This window comes from Macrotis lagotis, chromosome 8 (genome assembly GCF_037893015.1).
Source record: "Macrotis lagotis isolate mMagLag1 chromosome 8, bilby.v1.9.chrom.fasta, whole genome shotgun sequence".
NCBI classification, from domain to species: domain Eukaryota; kingdom Metazoa; phylum Chordata; class Mammalia; order Peramelemorphia; family Peramelidae; genus Macrotis; species Macrotis lagotis.
This window is the reverse complement of record NC_133665.1, coordinates 182395900-182415758: the sequence shown is the minus strand read 5'-3', so window position 1 is coordinate 182415758 and position 19859 is coordinate 182395900. Positions and strand designations below refer to the sequence as shown.

Here is a 19859-nt window from a genome sequence, read left to right as displayed (position 1 = left end):
GGAAATGCTGGAGGGTTGGTAATGCAAGAGACTTTTTTTCTCAATCTGAGGTTGTGACCACAGATGCAATCCCACTCTTTGTTTGTGTTGATTTGGATGGAAGGAGAGGGTTGGAACTCTGAGTGCATTAGTGTAGAGAATTCCCAGTGTGGAAAGTCCCTCCACTGAAGTAGATCAGCCATGCACCTGTAATTTAGACTGTACTGTGATATCAAGATGGTTAGAGCATGGCCATAAAGTCTACAAGGGAAATCAATTCAGACCTTCCTGATTCTAAAGAAAAACTATCATACTGGCTCTCATTATGTTCTTTGTAAATATACCTCTGACACTTTATCAAATCACAAAGATCTAGAGCATTATTAAAATTCAAAGGAACTGATCAACACTGGATATAAATTATTTTTTCTCATACACAGAAACTAGAAGGCCATGTTAGTGAAGCACATTTGGGCACCAATAACTTGAAAGCTTTTTGGTTAGCTCAAAGTGAAATTCCAAAGCAGTCATTCATGGTCATTTGTATTGATATGTAACACTAAATCATTTTTCTCCCTTTCCTAGAATTAACAAAAATAAACAAATGTCAGAAAACAAACCAGTTGGTCTGCTATTCTCTCCTTCTCTACTCCACCTCCAGCAACATCTAAACACAGCGGGGATTTTCAATGTCTGAACCCAAATTAAAACCAAGAGGATCAGAAGCCTGATGGAGCGTTCTCTCCATTAAAAAAACTACATTACTTTTTATTTTAGTGGAAGTTTCAGTTTAAAAATAATTCTGCTGAATTACAATCTAGTCCTAATCAATCTACTGACTACTTTTAAATTGCTTGAAAAGACTGAGCTTGATTCCAAGGGAAGTTCATGGGCTAAGAGCAAAGAGCTCAGGAAGTCTGCCAATTACATATTTCGATAAAAAGAGCTGGAAGTGGTATTTCTCAGCTGCCACTGGGAAGCCTCCCTCTGCTTCATGTCTTCCTCTTGTGGCATTCAATTAGGAGGCATGGGCAGGGACTCTGAACAAAGATGAAGCTAAGAAAGTTCAAATGACAAGATTAGCAAAATCCTCCAAGACATTTTTAGAAGGATGGTTTGGGTCACCCTTCATATACATCCTGCCAACCTAGTCATTCAAGACCAAAAATATAGCAAAAGACCAAGAACTTAAAAAACCACCACCCTCACATACAAAAGGAATTCCAGTAGAAACAGTAGCTCAAACCCTTCTTGCATAGGACTGTTCACAAAGTTAATGTGAGATTAGTAGTTGCTCCCCCTGGAGGAAGCTTCTGGCTCCCCTAGAAGCCCCAACCATTTTAAATCAGTGTCCACACTGCAAACGTTAGCACATGGCCCACTTCACTCCCATGCACAAGAGACAGTTTAAATCTGGGCCTACCATCCACTTCTGAATCTGGCCCCATTTCCGATCATAGGAACGATGGGAGTACTGAGAAGGTAAAAATGTTATTTCATGGTTACAGGATTTAGACATAAAAGACAATAATATAAGCCAATTAGAAGATCAAGGACTAGTTTACCTGTCAGATCTATGGAAAGGGAAGCAGTTTATGACTGAGGAAGAGTTGGAGAACATCACCAAAAATCAATTAGATGATTTTGATTAAATTAAAAAGCTTTTGCACAGATAAAACCAATGTAACCAAGATAAAAAGAAATGTAGTAAATTGGGAAACAATCTTTACAACTAATGATTCTGACAAAGGACTCGTTTCTAAAATATACAGAGAACTGAGTCATATTTTTAAAACGAAAAGCCATTCCCCAATTGACAAATGGTCAAAGGATATGCAAAGGCAATTTACAGATAAGGAGATCAAAATAATCCATAGCCATATGAAAAATTGCTCTAAATCATTACTTATTAGAGAAATGCAAATTAAAGCTTCTCTGAGGTACCACCTCACACCTCTCAGACTGGCCAATATGACCAGAAAGGATAATGATCATTGTTGGAAGGGTTGTGGGAAATCTGGGACACTATTACACTGTTGGTGGAGTTGTGAACCCATCCAGCCTTTCTGGAGAGAAATTTGGAACTAGGCAAAAAGGGCAACAAAAATGAGCATACCCTTTGACCCAGAAATACCACTACTGGGTCTATACCCTGAAGAGATGATGAAAAAGGGTAAAAACATCACTTGTTCCAAAATATTTATAGCAGTCTTGTTTGTGGTGGCAAAGAATTGGAAATCAAGTAAATGTCCTTCAATTGGGGAATGGCTTAGCAAACTGGTCTATGTATGTCATGGAACACTGTTGTTCTATTAGAAACCAGAAAGGATGGGATTTCAGGGAAGCTTGGAGGGATTTGCATGAACTGATGCTGAGTGAGATGAGCAGAACCAGAAAAACACTGTATACCCTAAAAGTAACATGGGGGTGATTATCAACCTTGAAGGACTCGCTCATTCCATCAGGGCAACAATCAGGGACAATTTGGGGCTGTCTGCAAAGGAGAGTGCCAGATGTATCCAGATAAGGAGCTGTGGAGTTTGAACAAAGTTCAAGGACTATTCCCTTCAATTTAGGGAAAAAAAACAAACCTGATATCTTATTGTCTGGCCTTGCTATCTCTTAGACTTTTTGTCTCTTCCTTAAGGATATGATTTCTCTTTCATCACACTCAATTTGAATCAATGTACAACATGGGAACAAAGTAAAGACTGACAGATTGCTTTCTGTGGAGGTGGGGGGGTGGGGGAGGGAAGTAAGATGGGGGGGATTGTAAAACTCAAATAATATCTTTAATTAAAAAAAAGAAAAAAATGTTATTTCACAAAATTATGTAATTGAGTGAGTGCCCCCCCCCCCAGTACTTTGTTCATAGTACCATCTACATCATGGCAGTAGCACGGTTACTGAATCTAAGAGGGCTAGATAGGCAAAGTGTACATTATTCCAGGGCTAGTCAGACTTGGAAGAAGAAGCCCCATTGGTCTGAAAGGATAGATAAGAACCCAAAGGGAAATGCTAAGCCAAGCCCTGGCTGCCTCAGATGCACTATAATTTCCACAGTTAGATGATGCTGGGAGATGATAGAAAAGCTGTAAATCGCATTTCCCCAAGGGTACAATCAAGAAACCAACAACCAAGATCAAAAGGAATCTTTTCTTAATATACTCAGGATTGCTTCCCTGTCATAGAACATTTTGGTACATAGCATCAAAAACTTTCTTAATATGGAATTTTGAAGAGCCTAAACCAAATGAAAGAGGAAGAAAAGGACTAGTAAGTTCCAGTAATTCTCCATAATTTTCATATGCCTCAAGATGAACATTCAGACTTGTTTCCTGACACAAATGATTTTCCCAAACATCCCTTATGATTCATGCCACGTCCACCCACGCCTTGACCTTGTAGTGATCACAGGACATATGACAACTCTCCTTTTCTTGGGAGAAAAGCCCCTTGCACCGCCCCCCCACCAACTCCCCTTTACCTCTTTCTGCTGCCGCTCCAGCTCCCTCATTCGAATGTCTCTTGCTTCGGCTCGGGCAGCCCGTTTAGCCGCCAGCCTGGCCTCGGCCTAGAAGCAGATTTAGAAAGAGAGCTGTCAGAATAACTGAAATGGGGAGGAAGCATCAAGTTAGTCCTCAAGGTGGATAGAGCAGGGAGTGCAGAGATGGCTCAATGCCACCTAGACCTGATGTTTGCTCCTATACACACCTTTCTTCCTTAGCATTCCTCAAACCAACTGATTCAGATTGAGTGTGTTTGCAACTGTGATGAGTTTTCCGGCCTCTTTCTATCTAATTTCAATAAAAAAAATAATTAGTTAATAGGAACTATGAAAAACTAGTTATCTCTCCTTGAACACTTTCAGCTGAGGGCATGGACTAACATGGCCTGGGTAAGTACTGACCTTTACTCTGACCCTCAAGAAACAAACTACATCTAGGTCTGGTCATTGGCTCCAACAAATCTCAAGCAACTAACGTTCTCAAGCAGATTTTCATTAGGCTCTAATGAGAAAGTATAATAAATTCATTCAGGGGAGTCACTTTAAATTGACTGTACCCCTCTTCTGGCCTTGGTTTATCCCCTTTTTGATACTGTAGTATTTGTTTCACTGCATCCACAACAAGGAAATCTGCTTTCAAAGTCCAATGAACCCACATATACACTCACAGAAAGTCTCAAAGAAACATCCTTGACTGATCTTTAAAACAACACTTGTCATTGTCCCTTCATCAACTGGCTACCTATCCCTCCTCCCAAACACCCCCAGGCCTGGGAAGCTCCAAAGGGTGAACAGTTGAGTCTTATAGGTCACACAACCAGCAAGACAGACGATCAGACATTTCATCCATTTCTCATGATCTCTCACACCTCTCTCCAAAATAGACACAGGCCACCAAAACTCCTCACAAAGTACAAATTCAATGAACTAAGAGCAGAGGAGGCTAATCTCTAATGCCTGCCCCTCCCCGCCATGCCCCTGGAGTCCTAGCACTGCCCACACCTCACTTCCAACAGGAGGCTGCACTGGACTCACACACTTGCAAAAGAATCCAATCCTCTGGTCTGTCACCACTCTAACCTCTCAGGGCTTGGGGACAGCCAAATAGTAAGAAGTGCCATTGTCCTAATTGTGGGATATCTGTGATGGAGAATACCAACTGTACCCAGAAAAAGAATTGTGAACTTTGAACAAAGACCAAAAACTATTTACCTTTAATGTTAAAAAAATGCATTATCGGGGTAGCTAGGTGGCGCAGTGGATAAAGCACCGGCCCTGGAGTCAGGAGTACCTGGGTTCAAATCCAGTCTCAGACACTTAATAATTATCTAGCTGTGTGGCCTTGGGCAAGCCACTTAGCCCCATTTGCCTTGCAAAAATCTAAAAAAAAAAAAATTCAATTTTATTTTCAATTCTCTTTCTCTCAATAATAAGCTAATAAAACCAAAACTCATTACAATCTATCTATATATTTACATCTATATAAAGTCATGCAAAACAAATTCCCATTTTACCATTCACCACCCTACCCCACCCCTCCAAAAGAAGAAAAAGAAAATACACTTCAATGTACACTGAACTAGTCCTGAACTTCACTGAACTAGCCTAGTCCATCAGCTCTCTCTGTCTAGTGGTGGATAACACGTTCCATCATGAATCCTTTGGAATTATAGTTAGTCTTGACCAGGGTTACTAAGTCTTATGGAGCTAAATGACCATCCATTATTGATGTTAAATCCTTCTTCTAGTTCTGCTCTATCACTTGTCATCAATCCATGTTAGCCTTCCCAAGATTTTATGAAATCAGTTCATCATTTCTTATGGCACAAAAGATTTCCACTGAAAAAATGCCAGAAAACTGTCCGAACTTCTGAACAGAGAAAACAAAATGCCAATCAGACAAAAATCTCTAAGCTACAAAGTCTAAGATATTCAGCAGTTAAATTTAACAAGTCTAGGGGAGGATAGGTGGCGTAGTGGATAAAGCACTGGCCCTGGAGTCAGGAGTACCTGGGTTCAAATCCGGTCTCAGACACTTAATAATTACCTAGCTGTGTGGCTTTGGGCAAGCCACTTAACTCCACTGCCTTGCAAAAACTTAAAAAAAAAAATTAACAAGTCTACAAACAACAAATTCTGGAAGTGACCTTAAAATATAAAATTAAAAATAATCTAAATACCACAAAACAGTTCTCCACCCACCAAAAACAGCAGGAAGGAATGAAGTAATATGCTCTGTGAAGCAAAAGGAGCTCAAGATGCACCCCAAGGTAGCTTTATCCTACAAACTCAAACTAACCATAATGGATTTTTTTTAAAAGCATTTAAAATATTCCTAGAAAGAAAACCAGACCTAAAAAATGTATTTGCTTCTCAAACTCACAAAAATTCAAGAAGGATAAATGCATAAAGCAACCAAAGCCAACAATAGCAGCAACCAAAATGCTAATACTAACCAACAGCACTAGTATTTGATAGACACTACTGTGTGACAGACACTGTGCCTTTCATTTCATTCTTACAGCAATTCTGGGAGGCTGGTGCTCAGCAGGCAGAAGTTAACTGACTTGCCCAGGGTCACCCAGCTAGTAAGTGTCTGAGGACAGTTCTGAACTCAAATCTTCATGACTACAGACCTAAATATCCATTCACTGAGCCACCAGCTGTGATGGAAAGTCCATCAACACGTTTCTTTCTAAGGTACATGAGAAGTCAAACCTGCTGTGTGACCCTAGGCAAGTCTCTTAACCTCTCCATCACATTTCCTCAACTGTAAAGAAGGTGTGATAAGAACAGCACCAATTCCCATTACTGTGATTAAATGAGATCATATTTGTACAGCACTTTGCAAATTATAGAGCTACATAAAGTCTTTTGTTATTATTACTGAGTCATAAAGAAAGATGGATATGAAGAATTGGAAAAACCAGTAAGACTTAAAGATGATAATGTAGAGAGAAAAAAGGAGAGCTAAAAGAACAACATATATAATGTCCACAATGATGGAAACCATGAGGTCAAAAGAGAGGCAATAGAAGAGGTCAAATAGAATAGGCAATGTTAGTTCCATCCCACCAAAATTTTAAAAAAACACTTCCATTTTTTCTGCTCACTTGTAGAAGAGTTTAAGGTGTTTGTTAGGAAGTAACAAGAGAAACAACCATTAATCATTTTACAATTTAAAAGAAATAAAATTATTCCAGGAGTAGTGTCTTAAATGGGGAGAAAAACAATATCCCTATCTCCTATCTTCCAGTTGAGTAGAGAGACTTTTAAGAGCTCATTGTGAGTTTGGGGAATGCTTACTAATGCCAGTCGTGCCCACAGCTGCCTATGGAGCAGGATGCATCACTGGGGGGGAGGCAGATCATTGAGGCAGCCTGCCAGCACAGATCTCTTGCACAATCAATGTGGGTGAGCAGTGAATAAAACACAGAAATGGAAAGGAGGGGAGCAGGGTGCCTCTATCCCATCTGGGGACCTGCCTAGGGTTCAAAAGGGGCTCAGCTCCCACGAAGGGTTGCTGGACCTCACGTAGGATGCTCAAGGCAGACATGGGGGGCTAACTCAGGGAACAGCATGTACTGATTGGAGAAGTGAGAGAGCAGGCCCTCAGAGGTGTGCGTCAGAGGTACTGGTGCAGTTTCTAATTCTCTGTCTCGTTTCCTTGGCAACAGAGCCCTGCAGGGCCAGAGAGGTAGTCTAATCTATATGATAATCATCTCTTGGAAAGAACATCCATGCTGTCCCTTCCATTTTCCAGATACAAAAACAAACTCAAAAATGAGGTGTCAGTCACTTTAACACCAGGCACAGGGTCACCCCACAAAAGGGGTCAAAACACTATCTGCCCTCCAGGAGCTCATAGTCTCCTAAGGAAAGCAACATACAACCAGCTAGACAGAAACAGAAGAGAGAGAGATAATAAATTGGAGATAATCAGGGATGGAAAATGGGGATATGATGAAAGGCTTCTCATGGAAGATGAGTTTTTAGCTGGAACTTGAAGGGAGCCAGAGAAGTTAGGAGGTGGAAATGAGAAGAAAAAGCAACTATATGGAAAGGACAGCCAGGGAAAATGCTGTAAGAGCAAAGAAGCCAATGTTGCTGGATAGCAGACTATGTAGGGGTATGGCGGCCAGATCATCAAGGGCTTCAAATGTCAGAAACAGTGGATCTTAAGACTATATGATCCTGATAGTGATAGGGAATCACAGAAATTTACTGATTAGGGGCTGACATGGTCAGACCTGGGCTTCAGGAAGATCACATTGGTGGTGAATGGAGGATGGACTGGAGTGGGCAGACTGGAGGCAGACCCCCCAGCAACTACTGAAGCAGACCAGGGGATCAGAAGGGCGATAACATCAGAGGAGAAAAGGGGGAGTATTCAAGAGATGTTCTAAAGGTACAAGCCAAGTTCAGCTTCACTACACCCAAAGGGACCCAGGTCGAAAATACTAAAACTAGAAGCCTAAATCTCTGGACTCCAAATGGCCAGCTCTTCCCACTCAGCCCATGAAATTTCCAAGCTCCTGCCATTCTGACCTTTTCCTATAACCTTTTGCACCCTCAAATTCTGACTGAATCTCCTTTCACTGGTTTGGGGCAACTCCAGTCCATTCAATCGCTTTTCCCAAGATGATCTCATTCGCAAATCTGACAACCAGATACTTGATCTATTAATCTAAAACAATCAAACCTGTCCCAAGTACCAACAGATACTAAGATTTCAAAAAATTCCTGAAATGTCTGAATCAAAAAAAAAATAGACTTCCTGGGGAAAAAAAAAGAATATATTTAACAAACCATTGCTTCAAATTAAGGTAATGAGGCTCCCTGTCATCAGATTAAAGCTACATGATCTGTCCTTGTTTCTTCTTTTTTCTTAGTTCTGCTGCTTGCATGCCAGTCATTTTATAGAGTATAAACCAAGTCAAAGCCTTGATTGAAAGAGGGGCTGTTTTTCATTCCCCTTATTGAATATTTTGTGTTCTTGTCAAAGATCCTCCCCAAATACAGTACAGGGGAAGGGGTTAACATGGAAAGGTATCCATGAATTTTTTAAAAAATATTTTGATAATTGTTATTTCCACAGAATGGACTTCTTTTGTAAACCTATTTATTAAATTTAAAAATATGATTCTGTGGAGTCTATAGGCTTCACCAAACTGTTCAAGTAGTCCTTAAAAAGGTTCCATACAGGGCAGGGGAGCTAGGTGGAGAAGTGGATAGAGCACTGGCCCTAGAGTCAGGAGTACCTGAGTTCAAATCCGGCCTCAGACACTTAATAATGACCTAGCTGTGTGGCTTTGGGTAAGCCACTTAACCCCACTGCCTTGCAAAAAAAAAAAAGGGGGGGTCCATATTCCTTTTGAATACAGTTCTTCAAGATGCCCCAGTAAGTCTCAGAGGTTCCTTAGACTTGTACCAAAGGGGTCCCATGTCACCAGACTTTTCCAGTCTTATGGCACACTTCTCCTCTCACTCCTTCCACTTGTCAGTCAAAGTGGGCTCTGAGCTGTCGGGGGATTTTGCCTTGCCAGCATCCACTTGCCTAGAGTATTCTGCAGGTCTGGACATATGGATCTCATTTCAAGGCCCAGCTCATCTATCACGTCCATAAAACAGATCCCTCTCTTGCTCCACGGTCCAGCTAAAACTGAAAACTCTACTTCCTTAAATGCTTTCAGTGAGCTCTGTGGTCTGAACAACACCTTTACCTCCAACATCTTCTGCCCTATCCCAATACCACAGACCTGCCCATTCGGCACTTTTTTTCCCATCCCACACCACCTTCTCCTGGGGAGGGACTACCATCACTCAGTTTTTTCCCATCCCTTTCACACAGAGCACCTTATCTAAAGATGATGACTTAATGGAATCAACAAATAATACAAGTGGTGGAAAGTCCAACCCCTAAATATTCAATATAAATATTAATGCTCTTTGATGACAGTGATCAGGAAAATCAAAGACATTGGAAAAAGAGGATCTGAGTTCAAGCCCCACTTAACATGGGGCATCTTTGCTTCTCTGGGCTTCTATGTCCTCATCTGTTAAGATGAGACTGTGAAGGTCCTTTCCCTTTCTATCCAACTATCTCTGAGTTTAGAATTCACTTGAGCCAGGATAAAAATGGGAGAACAGAGAAAAGAAAAATGAAAACTACTAGCAAAGCAAACTTCAATCTCAAGGACAATGGCAAAGACCAAGTGAGCAAAGAATGGCATTTGTCCAGATTACAATATGCCAAAGGTGATAGATGGCCAAATGGATTAAACTGGTCGAGAACTGCACAAAGAGAAGATGCCTGGACCAGACTGCAGAAAACTGCAAAGTCCTTAAAGATTCCAAAATCCTCCCAAAACAAAGACTCACCTTTTTAATACTAACATCCTATCAGGGTTATTGAAGGACTAAGAGATGCAGAGTACAATGGTCAGAGTACAATAGTCTCTGGAAAAGGGAAATCTGATTACACCAAGGGCCATGGCAAGACCATATTGGGTGGGGAGCACCTGCAAAACCTGACCAAGGTGGAGCTTCAAAGAACAGCATCCACAAGCACAGGCACTGTGTGAGGTGATAGGGATGCAGACATAAAAAAAGGCAACAATCCCTCCCCTCAAGGAGTCCATTTGTGGTTCCATATCTATGATCCTATATTCTATGTTTGATTAAATGTTAATGTTTGCTTAAAAAGAGAAAGAAAAGAGAGACTGGCCACAGGGAAAGGGAAGCAGACAAGAGATAGACAGCTCCACTGTTGCCCTGGCAACCTCATGCTAGGAAAAAAAGGAGCTGAGTCCCCCAGGGCCAAGGAGAGAGCTGCCTGGGATGGGTAGGAATGGATTAATTTCAGTCTATGTCACTGGAAGGAATGGCCTTTTTAATGATACCATGGATTTGAGTCTTTTGTTGTTCTTGTCATTCAGCCCTTTTTTCAGTCTTGTCTGACTCTTCCTGACTCCATTTTGGTTTTCTTGGCAGAAACTCTAGAGCATTCTGCTATTTCCTTCTCCAGTTCATTTTACAGAGGAGGAAACTGAGGCAAACAGGGTTCAGTGAATTGCCTAGGGTCACAAAGCCAGTAAATGTCTGAGGCTGAATTTGAACTTACAAAGCTGTCTTCCTGCCTCCAGGCCAGCATGCTATCCACTGCAATGTCTTCTCCTAACACTAAATTTAGTTGTTTTGGCATTTAATTTAACCAATTATAGGATAGAGTAGGAAACGGACCATTTAAAAAAATCAAGTGTAATACCTCTCCATTTATAAATGAGGAAACTGAGGCTGAGAAAAGAGTAGCAAAATGTTTTTCCCAAGTCACATAGCAAGAGAATAAAACATTTTTAACTTAATAAACGTTCTCAGCCTGGTTTTCTTCCATGAACTCTTTGCTCCAGCCAAACCAGACTATTTGGCCTTCTGGAATTTGTCTGGTTCTCTAATTTCCAAAGCCTTCCTCACAAGTCCCTGCACCTGAAATGCCATTCCTCTGCCAATCTACAGGTACTGTCCATTCTTCAGGGCCCAACTCAAACTGAAACTTTTCTGGGATAATTTTTTTTTTTTGTGATTCTCCAAGGGAGAAAAAGTATTCCCTCCTCTGAACATCCATAGAGCCCTCTACTTCTATTAGACTTTTCCAGATTTGACCTCTTTTTGTAGAGGTCTGTACATTTTTCTTCTTCCCCACATCAAAATAATCTCCATGACAGCCAGGGCTGTGCTGGCACCTAAAGGGTATTAATCATCTTGTCAGATCTATAGATTCGGGAGTATGGAAGGCAGTTCAGAAACAAGAGAGCTGGCCAAATAATGGGAGGAAGTTGGGAAAGTGGGGGGGGGGGGAGCAGGAAGCACACAAAAGCAAAGGATTAGAAGTAAATAAAGCTGATAAAATCTATGGAAAGATTGTTTCTAATTTAAATTCTATGAAACCTTGATCTGAGACCACAGATAGTATTGTAGTTACCATCACCCAAATGATATATTGGCTTCAATAAATGAGAAATCTGAACTGACTAAATTCTAGGTAGAAACTGCCCACATCAAGGAAAATGACTAATTGGAGCAGCCAAAGCTGAGTCACCTTGGACCTACAAAATGCAGAGGCCAGCTCAAAACAAAGAAGACGTGACATCAAAGCCACAATATTTACTGTGCTGTCATGGTTTCTAAACTAAAAACATACACACACACACACAAAAAAAAAACCCTCTTGTTTTCTCTCAAGTTTTGTTAGTTTAAAAAATGCATGCATCCTTTTTTTAAATTAAAAACCTCACTGGATTTTTTGTATGTATAATTTTTTTATTTTAAATTTAATACAAAATCAGAAAGAAGAAGGAAAGAATATTTCCATGTACACAACAGAATATAGGAAGGGATTCAATACAAAACAATAAATTTCCATTTTAGGAATAGCTAGGTAATAAATACTACACATTGCTTTCAAACCTGCCTAGTTGTTCCTCTGTTTCCTTCAGGGTTTTCTTTTGTTCTCTGCTGCAAACTTTTTACTTTATTCTCTCCCCTCCCAGGAAGGCTACAATTAAATGTGGCTACATTTACATATACATATCTATAAATTATATATGTATATACACACATAAGTACAATGAAATCAGCTATTTTTTCTAACTCAGTAAAATAATTTTTTTAGTAATCTATTTGGAATGGCCTTGAGTAAATAGATTGGTTTGGTAAAAGTGTTATTTTTTCATTATACTGGCTTCTACCCATGAACAATGAATATTACTCTAATTACTAAATCTGTCTTTTTTGTATAAAAAGCACTTTACATTTACATTCATCTTGTTCCTGAGTCTCGTTGGACAGGTATGCTCTTAGGCAATTCATATTGTCTGATTATTTTAAATGACAAAACAAAACTGAATAACATTGGTGACACTCACTGAATTTTTAAAAATCACACTTAACCCCATTACAATGTTTTCAAAAAGGAGCCACAGCTATCAAAGACTCAGAAAGGCAAACCCTCTTGCCACCAAAGTCCTTCACCGTTGCCCAAAGACCCAGTATCAGGAATGGATGCAGTTGTGGCAGCAATAATAACACATCAAAAGATGCCTCTCAGGCCCAGCCAGCCTGGCTCTCCGGCTTGCAGCCAAAACCCCTCTTGTGAGAACTTGAGCTCTTTGGGAACAGGAACTGGCTTGCTTTTCTATGAGTCTCTCCCAGTCTGAGTCAAGTATCACGCATACAGTAAGAGCTTAATAAATTATTTTCCATTCATTCATTATTAGTAGTAGTTGAAACAATGTTTTTTAAAAAAGTAAAATGAGGACCAGACCAGTTGATTTCTATGGTCCCTTCCAACACACTCAATTCCAGAATCTCTTATCTTTAAACAAGTTACCATAATCAATTAAAAAATTTATAGGGAAATGGATATGGAAAATACAAAATTGTAAAAAGTCTATTTTTAGATGCAATAAAGTTGAAGTGCAATAAGTGGATATACAAAGAAACCATGATTTCATTTGGGGAAACCTAAAGACGATGACTAAGGAGCTAAATCCTAAGGAACTAGTGAGCCACAGGAACTTCCCTAGGGTCCAACAGAGATTAAAGATCAAACCAAAGATTTGAATCAAGATCCTTCAGACTCAAAGCCTACCACTAAATTGTCTCTAGGTTCAATAATCCCCATTTAATCAACTAACATTTATCCAGTACCTAGTAAGAGCCAGGCATCATGCTAAAACCTGGAGATAATATCCCTGCCCTTCAGGAGCTTACTTTCAGGACTGGAGAAATAAAATATACGTGTAAGTATGTTCCAAAGAGATACAAGGTAGGGAAGGCATTCATTAGCAGTTGAGTTGGAGTGACTGGATCAAGAAGGGCTACAAATAGAAGGTACATGAAGAGACCTAGGGATTCTAAGAGGTGAGAGATGAGTGAGGACAACATGCTTTTCCAGCACAGGAGAACGGAAACTGGAAGGTCACATATGAGGAAAAGTAGTTTTGTTGGGCTCTATTGAATGGAAAGGCAGACTGAGGCAGCCAAGAGGTGAAGTGCTTTAAATAGCAAGCTAAGTTTCTGTTTTAATCTGTAGGCAACAGGGAGCTATTGGAGTTCACTAAATAGGGGAAAGAACTCATAGGATTTGTAAAAGGAACTCAAAGGAAGATCACTTTGGCAACTGCATGGAGAATGGAATGGAGTGGGGAGAGGCTATTATAATTAGCAGGTTATCTGAATAGTCTAGCTACTCTAGTCTAGGTCTTGAGATAAGTTTATTTTGGGGCCTGTTAGGTTTGGGAAGCCAATAGTATATCCAGAGAGGGATAGGCAGTTGATGATACCCGTCTGGGGCCCAAAAGAATAAGAGGACTGGCTGATGAATCTGGGAACCATCAGCAGAGCAATGGTAATTAAATACATATGAGTTGATGAGCTCACTAAGAAAAAGCGTCTATAAAGAGAAGACAAGATGAACCCTGGGGGGGGGGGGGGCACACAATTCGGAGGTATGATCCAGATTATGAGCCAGCAAAGCTGCCTGAGAAAGAATGGACTAACACTGTCTCACCAAACTCAGACCCATAATATCAGATGCTGCACAGAAGTCAAGAAAAATGAAGACTGGGAAATGCCATTAGATTTGTCCAACAAGAAATCATCGGTAACTTCGGAGAAAGGAGGGTCCAGTTTAAGCAGAGGCATCACATGCAGATTTTTTTTTCAAGAAGTAAAAGGAAAGAGAGGAAAGATTTAGGATGACAGAATGAAGGTATGCTATTCCCCTTATCACTCTTGAACTCTCAGGATCACACATCATAGATAAGCATCTTTGAATACAGCATTCAAAATCAACATCTTTTCATTCAAGAGAAGTCAGACTATTAAAGTTATGTGGCCAAAGAAAAATCTCTGTCTCTGTCTCTCTGTAGCTAGGTGGCACAGTGGATAGAGCACTGGCCTCAGAGTCAGGAAGACAGGAGGTCAAATCCTGCCTCAGACACTGACTCTTACTAGACTGTATGATCTTGGGCAAGTCACTTAACCCTACTTGCCTCACATCCAGGGCCTCCTCCAGTCATCCTGATTCAAATCTGGCCACTGGACCCAGATGGCTCTGGAGGAGAAAGTGAGGCTAGAGATTTAGTATAGCACCCACTCACTCAAATCAAATTCGTGTGCTTGTCATGGCATCATTTCCTTGACATTGTGGTCTTCTTCAAAAATTAAGAACAAAAGCATTGTGTCTCTGTCTCTGAAGAATGGTGTTATCTCTTGCCAGGGAATGTTCAAAGGCAGCCACCTTCTGAGGGACAATGCCCTTGTACTTTAGAAAAGGGGGGGGCAATCTTACAAAGAACTTTAAAAGATTCAACAAACCAACACCTTGAGAAGGTGTGATGGCACCATGAAGGTGGGGGAAGATTAAAGTGAGGGCAGGCAGAAGTATGTTGAAAACTAGCATCTAGGTTGTTTCTGATTAAGATGTTACAGAGATCAAGGCCTAAAAGACTGACTATTCAGAAACTTTGGGCCTGTGCATCATGAAAACTTTCTTCAAGAAGACAGAATGTCCTGCATAGGGCAGGCACCAAATACAATCCTAAAAAGGTAAATGATTATTTCTTAACAAAAGAAAAACCATTGGACCCAGACATAGTTGTCATTACATAATGGCTATTCACAAAAATAGTTAAGCAAAGGTCAGAGTAAATCCATCAGATGCAAAGAGGATAATGGGAGGACACTAACCAGTGCTTACAGTAGTAGTGACAGAACCTGTTTCAAACAAGGCTGCCGACTTCAAACCACGGGAAATGAACAAAAACACAATCCATGATCATTTTTCCTTAGAAATGTAACCAATACAAAACAGATGCCTACTACTCTTGGGTGGGGTAAAAAACACTACAAACTACCTCAAGTTAGTAAATGGTCTGCAGTCAAAATAGTCATGAGTTTATTTGCAAACACTGGGGAGAAGAATAGCTGAGGGTTGCAAGCATATCACCTTCCCAAACATCCAAAGCCATGGAGGTGACCGTGGTGGGATTGCACTGGGCATCAGTTTACACTTTCCAGTACAATCTCATGAATCAGGAGCTGTTATTATAAAGGGAAATGAGCAGTCAACCAATCACATGACAAGAAGTTTGACTGACTCCTGCGAAAATTCCAGCACAAATAAGTAAAAGTTGGTTTGCAAATATCTAAGATTCTAAATAATGAAGATGAGGCTAAGAAGTTGGTTAAGTCGCATCAAGGCTAAAGGGAAGGGTGGAAAAGGAGGAAGGAAATTCAATGTGGCTGGAACACCCACCACACAATAAGCAGCAGAAGAGAAGCTAAACTCAAAGCCAACCTTGGCCAGTTATTTTAACCTGCGGTGGGGCATTAAGTGAGTAGTTTGGTACAGATGACCCTAAAGAGTCCTCCAAGCACTAAACTATCATCCTGTGTTTCTACCACAGGAGAAAAGACTGGAAAAATAGGCTGGAGTCAAATGATGGAGCACTGAATGTGAGGCTAAGGAGATTATACATTGACACAGGAGAAAACCACTAAAGGTTAATGAATAAAAGTGTGACCTAAGGAAAGTGAAAGACTGTAAAATACATAAGATGACATGTTATGTGGAAAGGAGAAGGAGAAGACCAGTTTGGCTGGATCACAGAGTCCAGGAAGGGGCAGTTAAGACAGAAAAGATGGAACCAGGTGTCAGGTTTGTGAATATGTTTCTGTACCTATATGTCCCTGAATGACAGGCTTTGCAGATGAATAAACTAACCAAGATGAAGAGGGATAGGAGACAGTAGGCAGGTTGGATGCCATTTGGAAATTGCTGCCAATGAGGTTTTTGGCTGGGTAGATCATTTTATTTTATTTATTTTTTCTTTAGAAAGATTTTATTTATCTTGAATTTTACAACTTTTCCTCCATTCTTGCTTCCCTCTCCACCCCCCACAAAAGGCATTCTGTTAGTCTTTACATTGTTTCCAGGGTACACAATGATCTTAGTTGAAGAAAAATAAAAATAAAAATAAAGTATAAAAATAAAAATAAAGTATAAAAGATCACAAAATTACATAATAAGATAACGGCTTTTTTTTCCCCCCTAAATTGAAGGTAATAGTCTTTGGTCTTTGTTCAAACTCCACAGTTCTTTTTCTGGATACAGATGGTATTCTCCACTGCAGACAGCCCCAAATTGTCCCTGGTTGTTGCACTGTTGGAATGAGCAAGTCCATCAGGGTTGATTATCACCCCCATGTTGCTGTTAGGGTGTACAATGTTTTTCTGGCTCTGCTCATCTCAGTTCGTGCAAATCCTTCTAGGCTTCCCTGAATTCCCACCCCTCCTGGTTTCTAATAGAACAATAAGTGTTCCATGACATACGTATACCACAGTTTGTTAAGCCATTCCCCAATTGAAGGACATTCACTTGATTTCCAATTCTTTGCTACCACAAACAGAGCTGCTATGAATATTTTTGTACAAGTGATGTTTTTATAATCTCTTCTTCATAATCTTCATCTTTTTCATAATCTCTTCAGGGTATAGACCCAGTAGTGGTATTGCTGGATCAAAGGGTATGCACATTTTTGTTGCCCTTTGGGCATAATTCCAAATTGCTCTCCAGAAAGTTCACAGATCCACCAACAATGTATCAGTGTCCCAGATTTCCCACATCCCTTCCAACATTGATCATTGTCCTTTCTGGTCATATTGGCCAGTCTGAGAGGTGTGAGGTGGTACCTCAGAGAAGCTTTAATTTGCATTTCTCTAATAAGTAATGATTTAGAGCAGTTTTTCATATGACTATGGATCACTTTGATTTCCTCAGGTGAAAACTGCCTTTGCATATGCTTTGATCATTTGTCAATTGGAGAATGGCTTGTTTTTTTGAAAATTTGACTCAGTTCTCTGTATATTTTAGAAATGAGTCCTTTGTCAGAAACATTAGTTGCAAAAATTGTTTCCCAATTTACTACATTTCTTGGTTACAGTTTTTGTCTGTGCAAAAGCTTTTTAATTTAATGTAATCAAAATCATCTAGTTTGTTTTGAATGATGTTCTCCATCTCTTCCTTGGTCATAAACTGCTTCCCTTTCCATAGATTTGACAGGTAAACTACTCCTTGATCTTCTAGTTTGCTTATAATATTGTTTTTTATGTCTTAAATCCTGTATCTATTTGGATCTTATCTTGGTATAGAGTGTGAGGTGTTGATCTAATCCAAGTTTCTGCCATACTAACTTCCAATTTTCCCAACAGTTTTTATCAAAGAAAGAGTTTTTATCCCAATAGCTGGACTTTGGGTTTATCAAAGAGCAAATTACTATAATCATTTCCTGCTATTGCACCTTGTCTGTTCCACTGATCCACCACTCTATTTCTTAGCCAATACCAGACAGTTTTGATGATTTTATAGTGTCATTTTAGATCTGGTAAAGCTAAGTCACCTTCTTTTGCACTTTTTTCATTGAATCACTGGAAATTCTGACTTTTTATTTCTCCATATAAATTTACTTACAATTTTTTCTAAATCATTAAAGTAATTTTTTGGAATTTTGATTGGTAGGGCACTAAACAGGTAGTTTAGTTTTGGTAGAATTGTCACTTTTTTATTATATTAGCTGGTTCAATCATTTTCAAACCAATATTCTTTCAGAAGAGACACACGGCCACAAGTCATGGATAACAGAAGTTCAGAAGACTCAAGACTCCAAGGAAATCAACAGAAAACATCTTCACCGTGTGACCAAAATGACAAAAATGGGCTTCCCAGATCACTTGGGGGCCAGGAAGAGAGGGGAAACTGTTTGTGGCCTGAAGGCTACACTTGGAAAGTCCAAAATGAGTCCACTTGAAAAGATACAAGCCAAAAAAAAAAAAAAGATATGAGCCATACCCAAGCAGAAGCGGGGAAGGGAGTGTGACTTCCTTTGAAAAAGTGTAGACCCCAATATCATCTGTATCCAGAGAAAGAATTGTGGAGTTTGGACAAAGACCAAAGACTACTACCTTTAATTTAGGAAAAAAAAACCATTATCTTATTATGTAATTTTGCTATCTCTTATACTTTATACTTCCTTAAGGATATGATTTGTCTCTCATCACATTAAACTTAGAGCAATACATACCATGGAAACAATGTAAAGACTAACAGACTGCCTTCAGGGGGTGGGGGTGGGAAGCAAGATTAGGGGAAAAATTGTAAAACTCAAAATAAATAAAATCCTTCTAAAAAAAAAGTAGACCCCACCTCCACCTGCCACTCTCCACCCAGGGAAGTGTGGGGACCCCTGGGGACCTCCCCGTACCACCATCCCAGCCTCCCACCACCAGATAGCAGAAGAGACAGAGAAGCTTGGGAAGGTGGAGTTAGCCCAGAGAACTGTGGGGAAAGTGATCAGAAACTTTAGGTCCAAAAAGCAATGGTCCAAGGTGGAATCAGGCACAAGTGTGCTATGGGGCAGCTTGGGAACAATGGGCAAAGCCAATGTGCTTCTACCCTGACGGAGCAGAGGCTCCTCATCTCCCAGCCTTCCAACCAGGCTCCCTTCTGGCTCTCGCTGTCCCGGACCAAGTGGCAGCTTCCACAGCGCCCACTGGGCTAGCTCATCCCCCCTTTGATAGACTCCGGTGGCTCCCTAGACTCAACAGTAAGCTCTTCTGCTGGGCTCTGAAAGCCCTCCTTTCTCCAGCAGGCACCACACTCTCCCCAGGCCAGTCACAATCACACTCCACAATCCGGCTTCACACGCTCCTGGGCATGTCCCGTCTCCACCTTTGCACTGGCTCTACCTGAGGCCCACAAGGCACTTCCACTTCCCCTGACTCAGACTGCCTTTCTTCAAGGCACAGCTCAAGGATCCCTGTGTACTCAGAGGTTTTTCTTAATCACAACAGAGGCATGCACTCTCCCTCTCAAAGAGCCTGGTACTCTTTCCATATGTTTCTGTCCCTCTCCTCCCTTACTTCTTTTGCAGCCTCCACAAGGGAAGCTCTTGGGGGGGGGGGGGGACTACTTGTTTCCTGGGCAGAGTCTCTCACCCCAAGGAGGCCTCTGATAAAGGTTTTTTGGCTGATGGGATCCTTGTAGCATCTGATCTACATGTGTGAAAGTGCAGGTCTTTTAAAAATAGGATTCCTTTAAACCTCAGAGTGGTGTAGTACTTAAAATGTCAACTAGAGAGTAACCAGATCTGTGCCTCTCCTGTTCCCAGTGAAGCAGCCCTGGTCTCACTGGAGCTCTGGAGATCCAAATAAAAACACAAAGAGCAGCTGTTGGCATCCCCTGGGCAAAGCTCTTTTATAGCTGAGGCCCATAATATCCATAGTCACTGGAAGTCAAAGGGGGCAGGGCCCT

The 19859-nt window shown here is 40.6% G+C and overlaps 1 protein-coding gene across 22 annotated transcripts in view; it reads right to left on the bottom strand.

The window, feature by feature from the left end:
* Nucleotides 1–19859, bottom strand: part of LRRFIP2 (LRR binding FLII interacting protein 2) — a 94121-nt gene that overhangs the window by 44915 nt on the left and 29347 nt on the right. For 16 of the 22 annotated variants that reach the window (XM_074199073.1, XM_074199082.1, XM_074199087.1 and 13 more), the window contains exons 3-4: nt 3467–3553; nt 1403–1453 (exon numbers count right to left, since the gene is read on the bottom strand). In XM_074199073.1, coding sequence (XP_074055174.1) covers nt 1403–1453; nt 3467–3553 — 138 coding nt within the window. The remainder of the gene's footprint in view (nt 1–1402; nt 1454–3466; nt 3554–19859) is intronic. The other 6 variants (XM_074199090.1, XM_074199092.1, XM_074199094.1 and 3 more) reach the window with 1 other exon arrangement.